The sequence below is a fragment of the Poecilia formosa genome, unplaced genomic scaffold (assembly GCF_000485575.1).
Source record: "Poecilia formosa unplaced genomic scaffold, Poecilia_formosa-5.1.2 Scaffold32, whole genome shotgun sequence".
NCBI classification, from domain to species: domain Eukaryota; kingdom Metazoa; phylum Chordata; class Actinopteri; order Cyprinodontiformes; family Poeciliidae; genus Poecilia; species Poecilia formosa.
Window position 1 is genome coordinate 2,763,027 of NW_006799971.1, and position 12,791 is coordinate 2,775,817.

General features: G+C 39.5%; 1 protein-coding gene across 1 annotated transcript; it reads right to left on the reverse strand.

Moving 5' to 3' along the window:
- Window positions 1–1,585: 1,585 nt before the first annotated feature.
- LOC103136450 (homeobox protein unc-4 homolog) lies at window positions 1,586–9,171 on the reverse strand. The gene is made up of 3 exons (XM_007549716.2): window positions 8,592–9,171; window positions 7,720–7,895; window positions 1,586–3,013 (listed from the first exon to the last, which is right to left on the reverse strand). The coding sequence occupies exons 1-3, from the start codon at window positions 8,854–8,856 to the stop codon at window positions 1,949–1,951; spliced, it is 1,506 nt and encodes a 501-aa protein (XP_007549778.1). The 5' UTR covers window positions 8,857–9,171; the 3' UTR covers window positions 1,586–1,948.
- Between the last annotated feature and the right edge of the window lie 3,620 nt (window positions 9,172–12,791).

Here is a 12,791-nt window from a genome sequence, read left to right on the forward strand (position 1 = left end):
TGTGGTAACATATTTCAAAAACATTGCATTCAACCTTAACTAGTTATGCTAAAGTGCTAAAGCTAAAGTCAAACCTGCAAGCATGTTTATCTTCATAACCCTGAGGCAGTCATTTCCACAGAACAGAAGACATTAGCTCTAGTTGTACAGGTTTATATGTTTACATATTAAAATAGATTTCAATATATTAGCCTCATATGCCTTAATAAACCAACTGCTATTGTTTATTTCTTGTTGCCGTGGAGAACATGCCAAATAAGAAAGAAAATCATTACTGAATAGTCAGAAATTAACTCATTTAATTGAATAACTAAATTTAAGTTATTGTCAATAAAATTAGCCAATATTAATTAATATTGCTATATTAGATTCAGTGTCTAAATTCGGTCTGTTTATTAGCATATGACCATTTTAGACAAATTGTAGAGTGAAAAATCTTTAGTCAGATTATAATCTAAATGTTCTGTTTTACTTTTAATGACTAGTAATATTTAATGCTATCCAAAAATCCCTTTTATAGTATAGACCTAGAAGTTAGTTTAAAAAAAAAAGAAAAGAATACTAATGCATATCACCGGACTTTCTTTCTTCCGTGTCCCCTCCTATATCTTTATCTGTCTCGGCCCGGAGGGAATCACAGTCCTATTAGAACAAATGACGAGGGGCCCAGGCGCTTTTGTTAAAAAAAAAAAAAAAAACCGAGGCAGGCGGGCGCGCGCCTGTCCTATTATGTGCGACACATGATCAATAGGGCGATAACACAGCAACATCAATATAAGCGACAGAACAATGAGGGATATCATCGAGCATCTATCTTAATATAGCCGACTACAAGGGCCGTCTGACAGCCGCGGCAGCTCATGAAAATTCCGCCCCACGAATCTCCCACCATCTCCCATCTCCGCCTCCTGCTCAATAGACTATGCACGCTCACGCACAGCGACCCGCGCCCGCGCGCGCGCGCGTAAACACACACCGGCATGGTGCAGCTGGCGCGGCTATTATTTTCCCATTTCAATTTGACACCCCTGCCTTTCATGCTAATTCTATTATTGTAGGAAGTTTATGTGATTCCATATCACTGGAAATCGGTAATGTCTAATAACCCTTTGGGCTGAAACGAAAGAAGGGGAGAGGAAAAAAGAACGAAGGGATGTGTGTGTGTATGGGGTTGGGTGGGGGTGCTGGTTGGGGGGGTTACTGCCTGGAGACCTGCGGCAGCCAGTGGGAAAATAATTACTTTCATATCAAAACTCAGCAGGAGGCGCAGGGTCCTATAGCCCGCGGCCACTAACCTCATTCCAGCTCGGCCTTTCAAATGAATAAATTTGTTAAAGCAATAAATACAAACAGCCAGACGGACTTGAGCTCCAGCTCTTGCATGGCTCACGACACAGAGGGGGTGGGGGGAGGACAAAAATAGGGGGGATATTTTCTGCTGTAACATGACAAAACTCAAGCTGCCATGATCCAAAAAGCTTCTGTCAACCATCCTTTTCTCTCTCCAAGCTCGAGACAAACTGAATTCAATTAAAACAATAACTTTATTTATCAAAAATGTTTACATATAAATATCGTTATCTCATTTTTTTGTTGTTTTTGTTTGTTGTTGTTTTTTTTTTACAATATTTGAGGATTTTTGTTGTGTATGTTTTATTGAAGCCTATAGTTTTTCTTACAAGCTGTTCACAAAAACAAAAGAAAAAAAGGAAAAAGAAAAAGAGCGAAACCTGCTTCTAAAAGGTGTATGTCGGGGGCAGGGGGTTGCTCAAAAGGCTGGACTCGTCATACCCTTGAAAAGAAAAAAAAGAAAATAAACAAAAGATCAAGTCTCCTGATTCCTGATATGTTTCAGAGTGTCTCGGCAGAGCTTTGGGAATGTTTGAACTGGTTGGAGCGTTTTTTTTTCGTTCCCTGGTCCTTTGTTTGTGTTTGCTCCTAGAAAGTGTTAGTCCATATCGACATCCTCTCCATCTGTTCCTGGTGTTTCTCCACAGTCTGTGTTCGCCTCGCCGAGGCCTGGAGACCCCAGCTCCTCTCTTGCGCTCCTTTCCTTTGAACTCTGCTCGACCTCCGTTCGAGCCGTCGGCCCCTCGTCCTCACCGACCAGAACCGTCTGATCCGCACCGTCGGATGGTGGAGGAACGGGGAAGGCCACCTTTTTGCAGCCGCTGACACGGTCCCTGGCATCGCCCGCCTCTGCTGTAACACCGAGGTGATTGTGGTGTGTGTGCTCCGTATGCGCTGAGTTCAAACGGTCAGTGGTGCTGCCAAAGGCGGAGAGGTCGGAGGGAGCCGGGCTCCCTTCGCTCGGCGAGCGCCTCTGTCCCTGGGCGAGTCGGTCAGAGTTCTCCTGACATGGAGCTGCCTTCAGGGCAGCTTGGGGGACTAAGAACCCCAAAGGCTGATGGGTGATGGGGTAAAGCAGGAAGTGCCCTTTGCCCACCAGCGTCCTTTGATTGGGCAGCGAGGAAAAGTCCAGTTGGGATTTCCGCCGCGGCATGGTGTCGGAGAGGAGGCTCTCCACGCTGAACGGGTTCCGCTTTTGCATGCCAGGTGACCTCTGACCCCCGGGGCCGTGCGTGCTGCCCGGAGAGACCTGCTCCGGTTCCCCCATGGTTCTTTGGTTAAGCTGGTTTTGCGGTGGACCGAAGTCGTGTCGCGTTTGGTCACAGCTGGATTCGCCCCTCGACGCCGGCAGCTCCACGTGGATGGAAGGTGGCGGCGGCTGCTGCTCGCTGTCGGTGAACTGCGACACCCCGCTGTCGCTTTCGGAGCCGCCCGGCGTGTGGAAGCTGTCGCCTGACAGGAGCTTGTTCTGGGACTTGAGCAGCTTCCTCTCCTGTTTGCGTTTCTTCTTCTCGGCCCGCTCGCGCTCCCGCCGCGCGATCTCCTCGGGGTCCATGGGCTCGCCGCTGCAGGTGGTTGGGTGGGAGTTGTGAGCGGGCCGCCCGGGGCCCTTCTTCGTGTTCTCCTTCTTCCTCCATTTGGCTCGTCTGTTTTGAAACCACACCTATTCACACACACAAAGAGAGCGCGTGTAAACATTTACTCACACAACTACATAGAAAACTTTTTCCAATAGGCATTTTAAACTGAATGTTGCTGCATTGTGGCATTAGGTCTGTCACAGGAACAAACTTTGCTGGCTGATAAATTGTCCCAGAAGTTATCTCGATAAACGATAATACAGTTTTGAGACCATTTTCAAGTAATAAGATGGTAATGGATAATAATGCAAGAACACATTCTGAAATATTAAGAAGCTTTAAATTCTAATGAAGATTTCACACTGGAACTTTAAGATATTTTAAACAAAAGAAGAGAAACAACAAATAAAATGGATACTGAAGTCTGTAAACAAAATTGTGACTTCAAAAAAAGGCTACTTGAGACAAAAGCACCAGACTGAAGACATTTGTCGTCCAGTTTTTGGTAGAAAGAGAAAAATCATAAATAATACAAATAGAAATTATTGAGCTTGTTTTAATATGTTAAGCAATTAATTGATTTATTGCTTATTGTGGCAGGCCTACGTGTCAAAACAAGGAATTTGAATCTTTCAGGATGATTGGATGGATTATATATTTTACACATAAATTGGAGCTATTTGTTTTGTAAGAAGTGTTGAAATTACATATGTAATAACTGGCTTTATGTAAATAAACTGAATTAAGTCAAATTGAAAAGGCAGCAGGTCACTGTGAATGATGTTATTATGGTTATGGACGCACCAATCAATTTTTTTCCCCCTCCATTACCGATATGTGAAGAATAGTATCAACCGATACTGATCTGATACAGAAAAACAGAGCTGAATTGACTTAAAAAGCTTCTATTTTTTTAAGCACACACATGAATGTACTGAATTACACATTTATTTGATAATTCTGCACCAATACAGCTCACTTAAATACACCCATAGCTGCAAAATTTTGGTGAAACATGTAAAAACTTTAATTTGTTCAATCAGTACAATATGGAGTTTAAAAGCCAATAAATAAAAAAAGAACTGAAACTGACAAAAGCAATAGGTTGACTATCTTGGTCAAGCATGTAAAAATAAACTGCGACAAATCATCTGTAATTAGGAATTCTAAATATAATGTAAAATAAATAAAGTATAAAGATGCTCAGAGCACAAAGCATAGAATTAGATTGAATAGATCTGCCATTATTGACAGCCAATTTTCACCAATACCCATTGTAGATATTTTTCCAATATTGGAGCCTTTGCCGATATTAATATCAGATGGGTGCATCTCAAATTATGGTTATCAATTAATTGACAATAGAAAAGTTATTCTGACACCAGACTGAACATTTCAGCCAGATTAAATCTACATGCTGGCCTTTTCTGTGAAATGGTCCAATTTCACTTTTTAATTTGTTTTTTTACCCATATAGCCCCATGCTAGGGTTAGTTTCTCAGTTGGTTTAGCAATTTAGTTGTGAAATATTATGTAATCCCAATCACATCGACCCTCCATAAAACAACCGTCCAGCCACAGATGGCACAGGACAACCGTCAGTAGTTTTTTTGAGCACACACATTTGCATTTTTCTGTTTTTTTTCTTCACTATTTTCATATTTTGAATCTAATTTCTTCTTCTTATATGTTCTGTGCTGCACTTTCTAATACCTGCTGATCAGACTGCTGTTCCTGCTGTGGATTATTAATTCATGAACAGCCAAAAGCTGAAACTCTCATCAGCATTCTTTGTTTTTTTGTGTAATCATGTAGTTGATATCTATTCTCAACTAACGTGCTGTGTCTTTATTGTCCGTTTATGTTTGCTTGTGAAAGAAAAATCAGATTTGGAGATAATGATTTTGAAGCATAAATCCAGTGTTCCTTCCACTATGGTGAAATGTTGTAATGAATCTGTAATTCAATGGATTTATGAATTAAAAGTAACAATACAGTATTAGAACCTGACCACGAACAAAGTCAGTCAGGTGGTGCAGTCAAGTGGCTCATTAAAAAACGTTTTACTAATTGTCACTTCATGACTGTGTTATTTTGAGGTTCTAATTCAGTTTTGGTCATAGTCATAGTTTTGGGTTAAAATTTACTCATATGTAGTCATCTTAGTTTTGGTCTAAATTTACAAAAATGTGAAGTTGTGGATTAATGAATGTTCATAACTTTTGACTTTTTTCACATGGTTCTGAGTGTTTAGTTGCCCCAAATGCTAAGACTCATGTCCTCTTCAACAAGATTTTATTCTCACTTCACTGTTTTCTCAGCTCTTTCCCCAAAACTAAAATTTAGGTCTGACTGAATTTTATCTGATGTGTTTCAATTATTTTATTTAGAAGGAAAAAGAAAAAGAACAAAATTGACCTGCTTGAGTTTTTAAGTTTTTGTCACTCACAATGCTTCAAAAGAAAAACAAATGTATTTTATTTTGACATAAATAACACTGATGTAGTCATTTCGCTCTGGCAGTGATATTAGGATCTTGCATTGATATTAGGATCAAACTGCATTGCATGTGATTTTTATCTCGGTGTGACTGGATTGACTTTCTTATGAACTGATCTGATCTGAACTTTCTCAAAGTGGAAACAACATATGAATTGGAGTTGTTTGCTTTTATTAAACTGAGTAGAGATGCTTCCCAAAAGGTTGAGATTATTTATAATAAAAAATAAACTTAGCAGTTTATTTTTTATTATGATTTACCTGTTTATGTATTTGTTTTTAGTCAATATTCCAGTGTTTCATTTCGTTTTTTGCTTAATGACATAATTTTTGTTCGTTTCATTGTTTTCCTTTCAAGCACTATAAATGACCTCATGTATGAATGGTGCTATGTAAATAAACTCGCCTCTCCTTACATTATTGTGATAAATTCATATTTCTGGCAGTGTCTGATTGTGTAGGTTTTCCATAATTGTATACTTGAGTAAAAAAATAAAAATAAAAATAAACATCCAATGTCAGCCAAGACATTCAATACTTTAAAACAACTATCAAACATAACAGATCTCCCAACATCAAACAACAGATTTCACAGCTGTAAGAGAAAACGTGCATGAAAGGAGGGGGGGGGGGAGAGCAAGGATAAAAAATAAAAATTTACAACAAATCCATAGAAATTCCCCCAAATTTTGAGACAATCATGTTCTTTATCTCCTTGGATCTATGTGCAATGCTGCTTTACACACCTTAAGACCTCTTAAGTTCATAGGTCACAGCCTTAGGCCAGCAGGTGCACAGATGTGCTGGTGTTAATTACCAATGAGCTGCTGTAATAGGCACATCCGCCAATTAAATTTTACTGTTCTATGGCTAAATCAGCCATATCCCGTCTGTTCATCCACACCCAGCCTTCTGCTCCCTCAAAGTCCCTCCTCTCCTCCCCCCTCCACCTCTTCTTTCACCGAGCCGAGGCAGGGAGCCTCCACCCGCCTTCCAGCTCCCGCCGCTCGGCCTCAAGGCGCGCTGACAGCCGCATGTTCGCCGCTGATAACACCAGGAGTTTAGCATGCGCAAGTAGGATCCGCCGAACATTGCATAATAACTGCATGAGGACCCAACATCGCGCGTGACAATGGCGCTTCTTATGAATTGTTAATGTCGGTTCTATCATCCGTTGGCAAAAAAAAAAAAAAAAAAAAAAAAAAAAAAAAACTGGTGATAAAGGAGCGCTGAGCAGCTTCAGGGAACAGTAATCTGAGGTTTTAAGAAACAAAATCCCCAAACAACATACAATAACAGCGAGCTCCGTTTGTGCCCCGCAACTGCTGCGAACAGCGCGCGGACTGGATGTCGCGCGCGCTTGAAAAGCGGATGGGAAACGTAAAGCGTGTTTCAGGTTTCCCATATCCAAAGATACAGCTCTTTAAAACAAATAACAGCTTAACTGTAAACATTAATAATAATAAAAATTGTTATAAATTAGCTAGGAAATTTCGTGCATGCAAGTTCACGCTTTAGCAAAGCCTTAAATTGCATTTTCTCCTTTTATGGATTTTTGAAAATATTGTCAGCTCTTTTAAAAATCATCAATTAGCTGTCTATTTTACTGTATTGACCTTATTGTGACCCTTTTTATCTGTAGCTAAAAAATAGACATTAATTTTAGAAAAACAAAAATAAACTGCAATTTCTTTCTAGTAGAAATCACCTCAAATCAGGTTAAGCTACTGCTCTTATTGTTGCATATATATATATATATATATATATATATATATATTCCCTTTCTTTAGGGAATTACATATAGTTAACAAATACAAAATGTGTTTAACAAAATATTTGTGCTCCAACTCAATCACACAATATAAGCACAAGTAATAAGACCATTAGCAGAATTATGAATAAAGTAAAAAAATAAAATAAAATAAAAATAGAACCAAAATAAATGAAGTGTAACATATCCTTTCACCTATCGATTCGTTTTGTAAATAGCCTTGTTTTAATTAGCCCATAAATCAATAGATGGCCCACGTGCAAAATTCAAATGAGACTCTTTTCTGGTGCTTTCATTATTGACAAGCAGCTTCATCAGGACGGGGCAGGTTTTATGGACCATAACACAACAATTATCTCCAGATGTGTTCATGCTGGAAGGTTTTTTTTCTGTTAAATTCAATAATAACTGAAAAAATTTGAGAGTAGCCAATAAAAATGGCTCCAAATTTGACAAGAAAGAAAATAAAAAATAATAATAAAAAAAGAAACATCAGATTGATGATTTCGTTTGGCTCACCTGAACTCTGGACTCGACGAGGTCAAGCCTGAGCGCGAGCGCCTCCCGCATGAACACATCCGGATAGTGACTCTCGTTGAAAGCCTTCTCCAGCTCCTCCAGCTGCCAGCCGGTGAAATTCGTCCTGGTTCTCCTCCTTTTGCAGCCGGGACTGTCCTTATCCGGGTCTCCGGAATCTGCAAAACGTGCGCGCGTGCGTGTGCATATGCAGACGCGCGTGTTTTTGTTTGTTTGTGTGTGTGTGCGCGCGCGCGCGTGTGTGTGTGTGTGAGTGTGTTAAAGACAGATATAAACACACACACATAAAGAGAGAGAGGGAGAGATTGAGAGATGCTGATGCCAAGTCTAGTCGACAAGTAAATGTGAGCAACTTGGTGTAAAATTACCAGCTTTAATTTGTTGTTTGATAAAATACTTTAAAACCAATTTGTTAACAGAAATAAATATCTAAAACACTTTCTATTGAAGTGCAAATAATAAAGCGCTAATAACATAAAATTACTCTTTAGATAAATACGAAAACAAACTTGCAAAAACTAAGAGAACAATATTTATGAGCGATGACATAAGAGTATTAATATAGCCGAAGGGCCTCACATTGTTAGGGCCCTTAGGGGGAATGCTAAGTGTTCCTCAATTTAAAAATTGAAATTATCCAGCAAAACTTATCCAAACTTGATCTTTTAAAAACTTTTTCATGACTTTATTTTGGTAATTGCCAATTTTTAATATAAATAGCTTCTACTTTTACCAGCTTTAGGAATACAGACTAATTTTTATTCAACAACTTGCATTTAACAAACTTTAGAGTTTAAACCCCACAGATACCCCCCCCCAAAAAACAAACAATAAAAAACAGCAGGTAGACTCACCTGATAGTTTGAACTGCTGGTTGTCGGATGAGAGTAAAGGGCTGGAGGTGACCACAGAGGCCGAGCACGAGCCGTTTAATAATCCGTCTATAGAGAAGGGTACGGCGGCCGCGGACTGCAGCTGGTGTCCGCTCGCGAGCTCGTAAACGTGCTGGTGGTGGTGGTGGTGGTGATGGTGGGAACCGAGCGAGTAGGGGAAACCCACCAGGCCGCCCAAGGAGCCGCCGAACTGGGCGTGAGGATGCTCGAGAACCCGGCTGTCCATGTTCGGCGGAGCTCGGCCGAAGTAAAGACGCAGAGGGAGGCGGTGTGGCTGAACATGCAGTCAGAATAGATGGAAAAAAAAAACAGTCAGGAGGCAGAGGAGGAGGAGGAAGAAGAAGAAGGAGGTGAGGGGAACGGCAGCGGACACGCGCGGAGCCTCAGCCACCGAGCGGTGAGCGACGAGTCTGAGGAGGCTGATATCGCTGCTTCTCTGACGGTCCAGCCCAGACGGTAACCCCGGTCTCTCTGTGTAGCAGCCAGCTCATTAGGACTCCTCCATCTGCTCCCGGGACCAATAAGAAACGTTAATCGTCCGTTGACGTCAGAGACGCGGTTAATAGAGTAACTGAAGGAAACAGGAGAGAGCTCGAAGAGAGAGAGAGAGAGAGAGAGAGAGAGAGGGGCGTTTTTTCTCTCTTTTTTCGCTTTTCTGGATCAATCGCTAATTACCTGGCGCAGTCCTTTAATTCAGACCTGTCAAAACAATGAGGACGAGGCTAATCTGGCACTCGGAAAATATCCAATTGACTGAAAGGCCAATTCCATTAAATTCCCAGGAATAAAACTTAGAATTGTTCAAATGAGAAAGCACAATTTCATATTCTTAGCAGATGCTACAGGTGCATCTCTGCAAACCAGAATATAACCAGGAAGGTAATTCATTTCAGTAATTCAGTTCAAAATGTCAAACCAGCTGTTTAAATGTTAATGATTGTGGCTTAAAAGTCAATTTTCCATACAATTTGAACGTTTCAAGAAACCAGTGAAACATATTTTAAATACAGAAATGTATTCATAGCATGACCGTGCTATAACCTACATAAACATGGGGAAGACTGCTGACCTATGGTGGGTAAGCCACAAAATCAGAAGAAGCAGACTATCCACAATGCTGTGGATAGTCAAGCATTTTAATAGAACGTTGAGTGAAAGGAAAACTGAGAATTGTGAGGTGAAATTCACAAGCTGCAGCCCATCAATGCAGACCTATCGGCAAACCAAAATCATCAAACTGAACAAAAACACCAATTAAAATATATATGGCTCTGTATGACATATGAACTTTACTTTTTGATCTAATTTGCTGAAATAAATGAACTTTTCAATGATTTACATTCAATGACAATCGCTTAAACTTTCATGAAGCATGTCCTCCTGTTTTAATGCACATATTATCAATGTAACTTAACTAAAATTCATGTTAAAACTGTGAACATGTCATGACAGTATAACATGAGGCAGATAATCTGTGAAAAGATTGAGCTCCTCCACCTTATCCCTCTACTGCTAATGCCATGTGAAGAAATGCGCTACTCAAGACTAAAGACAACTAATCAGTGCTGAGGAAATTTCTGTTATCAAAGAATGAGAGGCTCTTAAAATAACTAGAGAAAAAAATTATCTTTGTCTTTATTTCTATTCGAAGGCAAAAGCATTTGAAGACCCGTCTCACTGAACTGAACAGTCAGCAGAAGAGCCCCGAACAACACATGATTATATAGACACAGCAAAGAAGAACACACCCCAAGTCTGACCTTATCTCTGTTACCAGGTGGACAACATCTTTATCCTGTCATGCAGCTGCCCCTCACCTCTTTAGAGGGAACTATTTCAGTTGGACTTTCCTTGAAAAAAAAATCCACACCCAACATGAATGACAGGAAACTAGAAGTTTCTCGTCAGAAACTTCTAGTTCTCCCTTATCTGAGGAGGACCAAGCTCATTGTTACAAGTGCTCTCACACTTACCCAGTGACAAAATATTAATGAAAAACATTCATATACATAAAACAATATCAATCCAAATTTAGATAAAGTTAAAATGGAATAAAGTTTAAATGAAATTTTCTATTACAAGAGCCAGGAGGAAGATGCTGCTCCATGTCCTAATGATGGAGAAACAACTTATCGTTCCAGGAAAACCGTATATCTGCCGTCATCTGTTGCCATGTTAACTAGCTTTAGCATTCATGACAGGCTTCACTGACAGGGAGAAGTTGTATCATAAGAGAGGGTCTTATGATATGATCTGGGACCGGAGTCCAAATTTCGTACCATGAGCTAGCTAGGTGGTATGACAATAAAAAATCCTTGAATCCTTGAACTGTTTTTACACAATGGATGTCTCAGGTTGAACAATTTGCCCTGGCTAAGTTCAGTGTTTATAATTCAACAGTAAAAGAGAGACTGTGCAGCTTTAGAAAAATATTCTGATGTGTTAAACATTTGGTAAAGTACCAACCTGCTAGATTGGTACTTTACCAAATGTAAAGACCATCTTATTTTGAATTATTGCGTTATGGTCAGTGGTGTTCACTGCAAAAACACAACATCTTACCAAATATTTTTGGTCTAAAAAGACGAAACTAACTTAAAAGCAAAATTAATAAATTAATAAAAGACATTTGGAGTGCCCAACTCAAAGTCTGGACTTTGACTGAAAACTTGTGATAATGTCAAATCAACTTCTTGTATTTATTCAGGTTTTCTTTGTCACATATTAACATTTGTTTATTGCCCTGAAATATTTATGCGCAACAAAAATTAAAATAAAAGCACACACATAACCTATAATAAGTGTGTGTCTGTGTGTTTTTTTGAGAGCATGGATATGTGTTTATCTAAACTGTGACTGCATTTCCAGTTGTTTTTCTTTTCACCTTAAATTAAACATGCTGTATCGTATCAGATAAATTAACACGTGTGACTGTGTTGGTCTCATGTTGTTTCATTGTCCTGTCCAGTTGTAAAGAGGTCAGTCCCATCAGGGGAGAATGTCGTCACAGAGTGAAGGTGATCACTCTGATCTCCTTTCTGTTGACTTATGGTCGTCTCTCTCTTCACAGAACAAAATGGACTCTTTCACAGTTTAACACTAAACTGTTCCACTGTTGAAGAGAGCATGAGCTCTTCTCCTGTTTTAGAACGATAATGAATGAAAATCTCAGATTTAATACAGACAACACTCGGCTTAGAATTCAAGTTCACTGGCTGAAAAAAAAGCTCTCTTAATATAGATAAATGATGAGTCTTTGAGTTAAGTTGCCATTACATCTAATTTGTCAAATCATAATAGAAGTCAAATCATAATAGAAGCTCCTGTATTAGTAGAAGCAGTGTTTTTATTTTAAACACCTGTATTATAATGCCACCTGTCATTATACATTCTTTATAATTTCTTTAAAAAGATTTGACGATTGCATATTGTACGGAGTTCATCTATGGAGTCACATTCAAGAGATCATAATAAAAAGGAGGTATATTATTAAAGCCTTTGGCTAAATTTAGTTAAGTGATATCTTATCCCCTAAGGGGAAAAATACATACATGCAGCAATTTTTATAACAGCATAGTTACTTGATAACACCGCCCTTCTGATGTCTTGACAGCTTAAGAATCCATAAGCTGTCACTTGACAACGATACAATTATCTCTGCCGGTAGATAATTGTATCAAACTACAAAAATGGCCGAATGGGGTGGAGTGGAGGAGAGGGGCGGGGCTTGAAATGACTCATTCACATTTAAAATGACCGCAGCAGAACAGGTAAGCAAGGCTCTGTGCTTATAGAGATACAATAACCAGGAATTCAGACCAAAGCATTGCAGTTCTACTTTATACCATAAGTGGACGATTTACATATGAAAAGAAAGGATTTAAAAGCTTTATATATCCACTTTAATGTGGATATTTCCGGCTGGAGGAGGAAGCTGGAGTACCCAGAGAGAACCCGAGCTCGCACGAGGGGAATAAACAAAATCACGGCATGTAGCTGAGATTTTTTGTTGTTGTTGACGTCAGTGAATTAGTCTACGTCGGTATAAAAATAAATAAACAAAAATCGAGATACTTCTAGCAAAATGAACCGCTTCGTCCATTTTAGCTCCACACAGACGATTTGCAGCAGTTCCTGGGGCGCGTGCTTAGTGGAGATTTT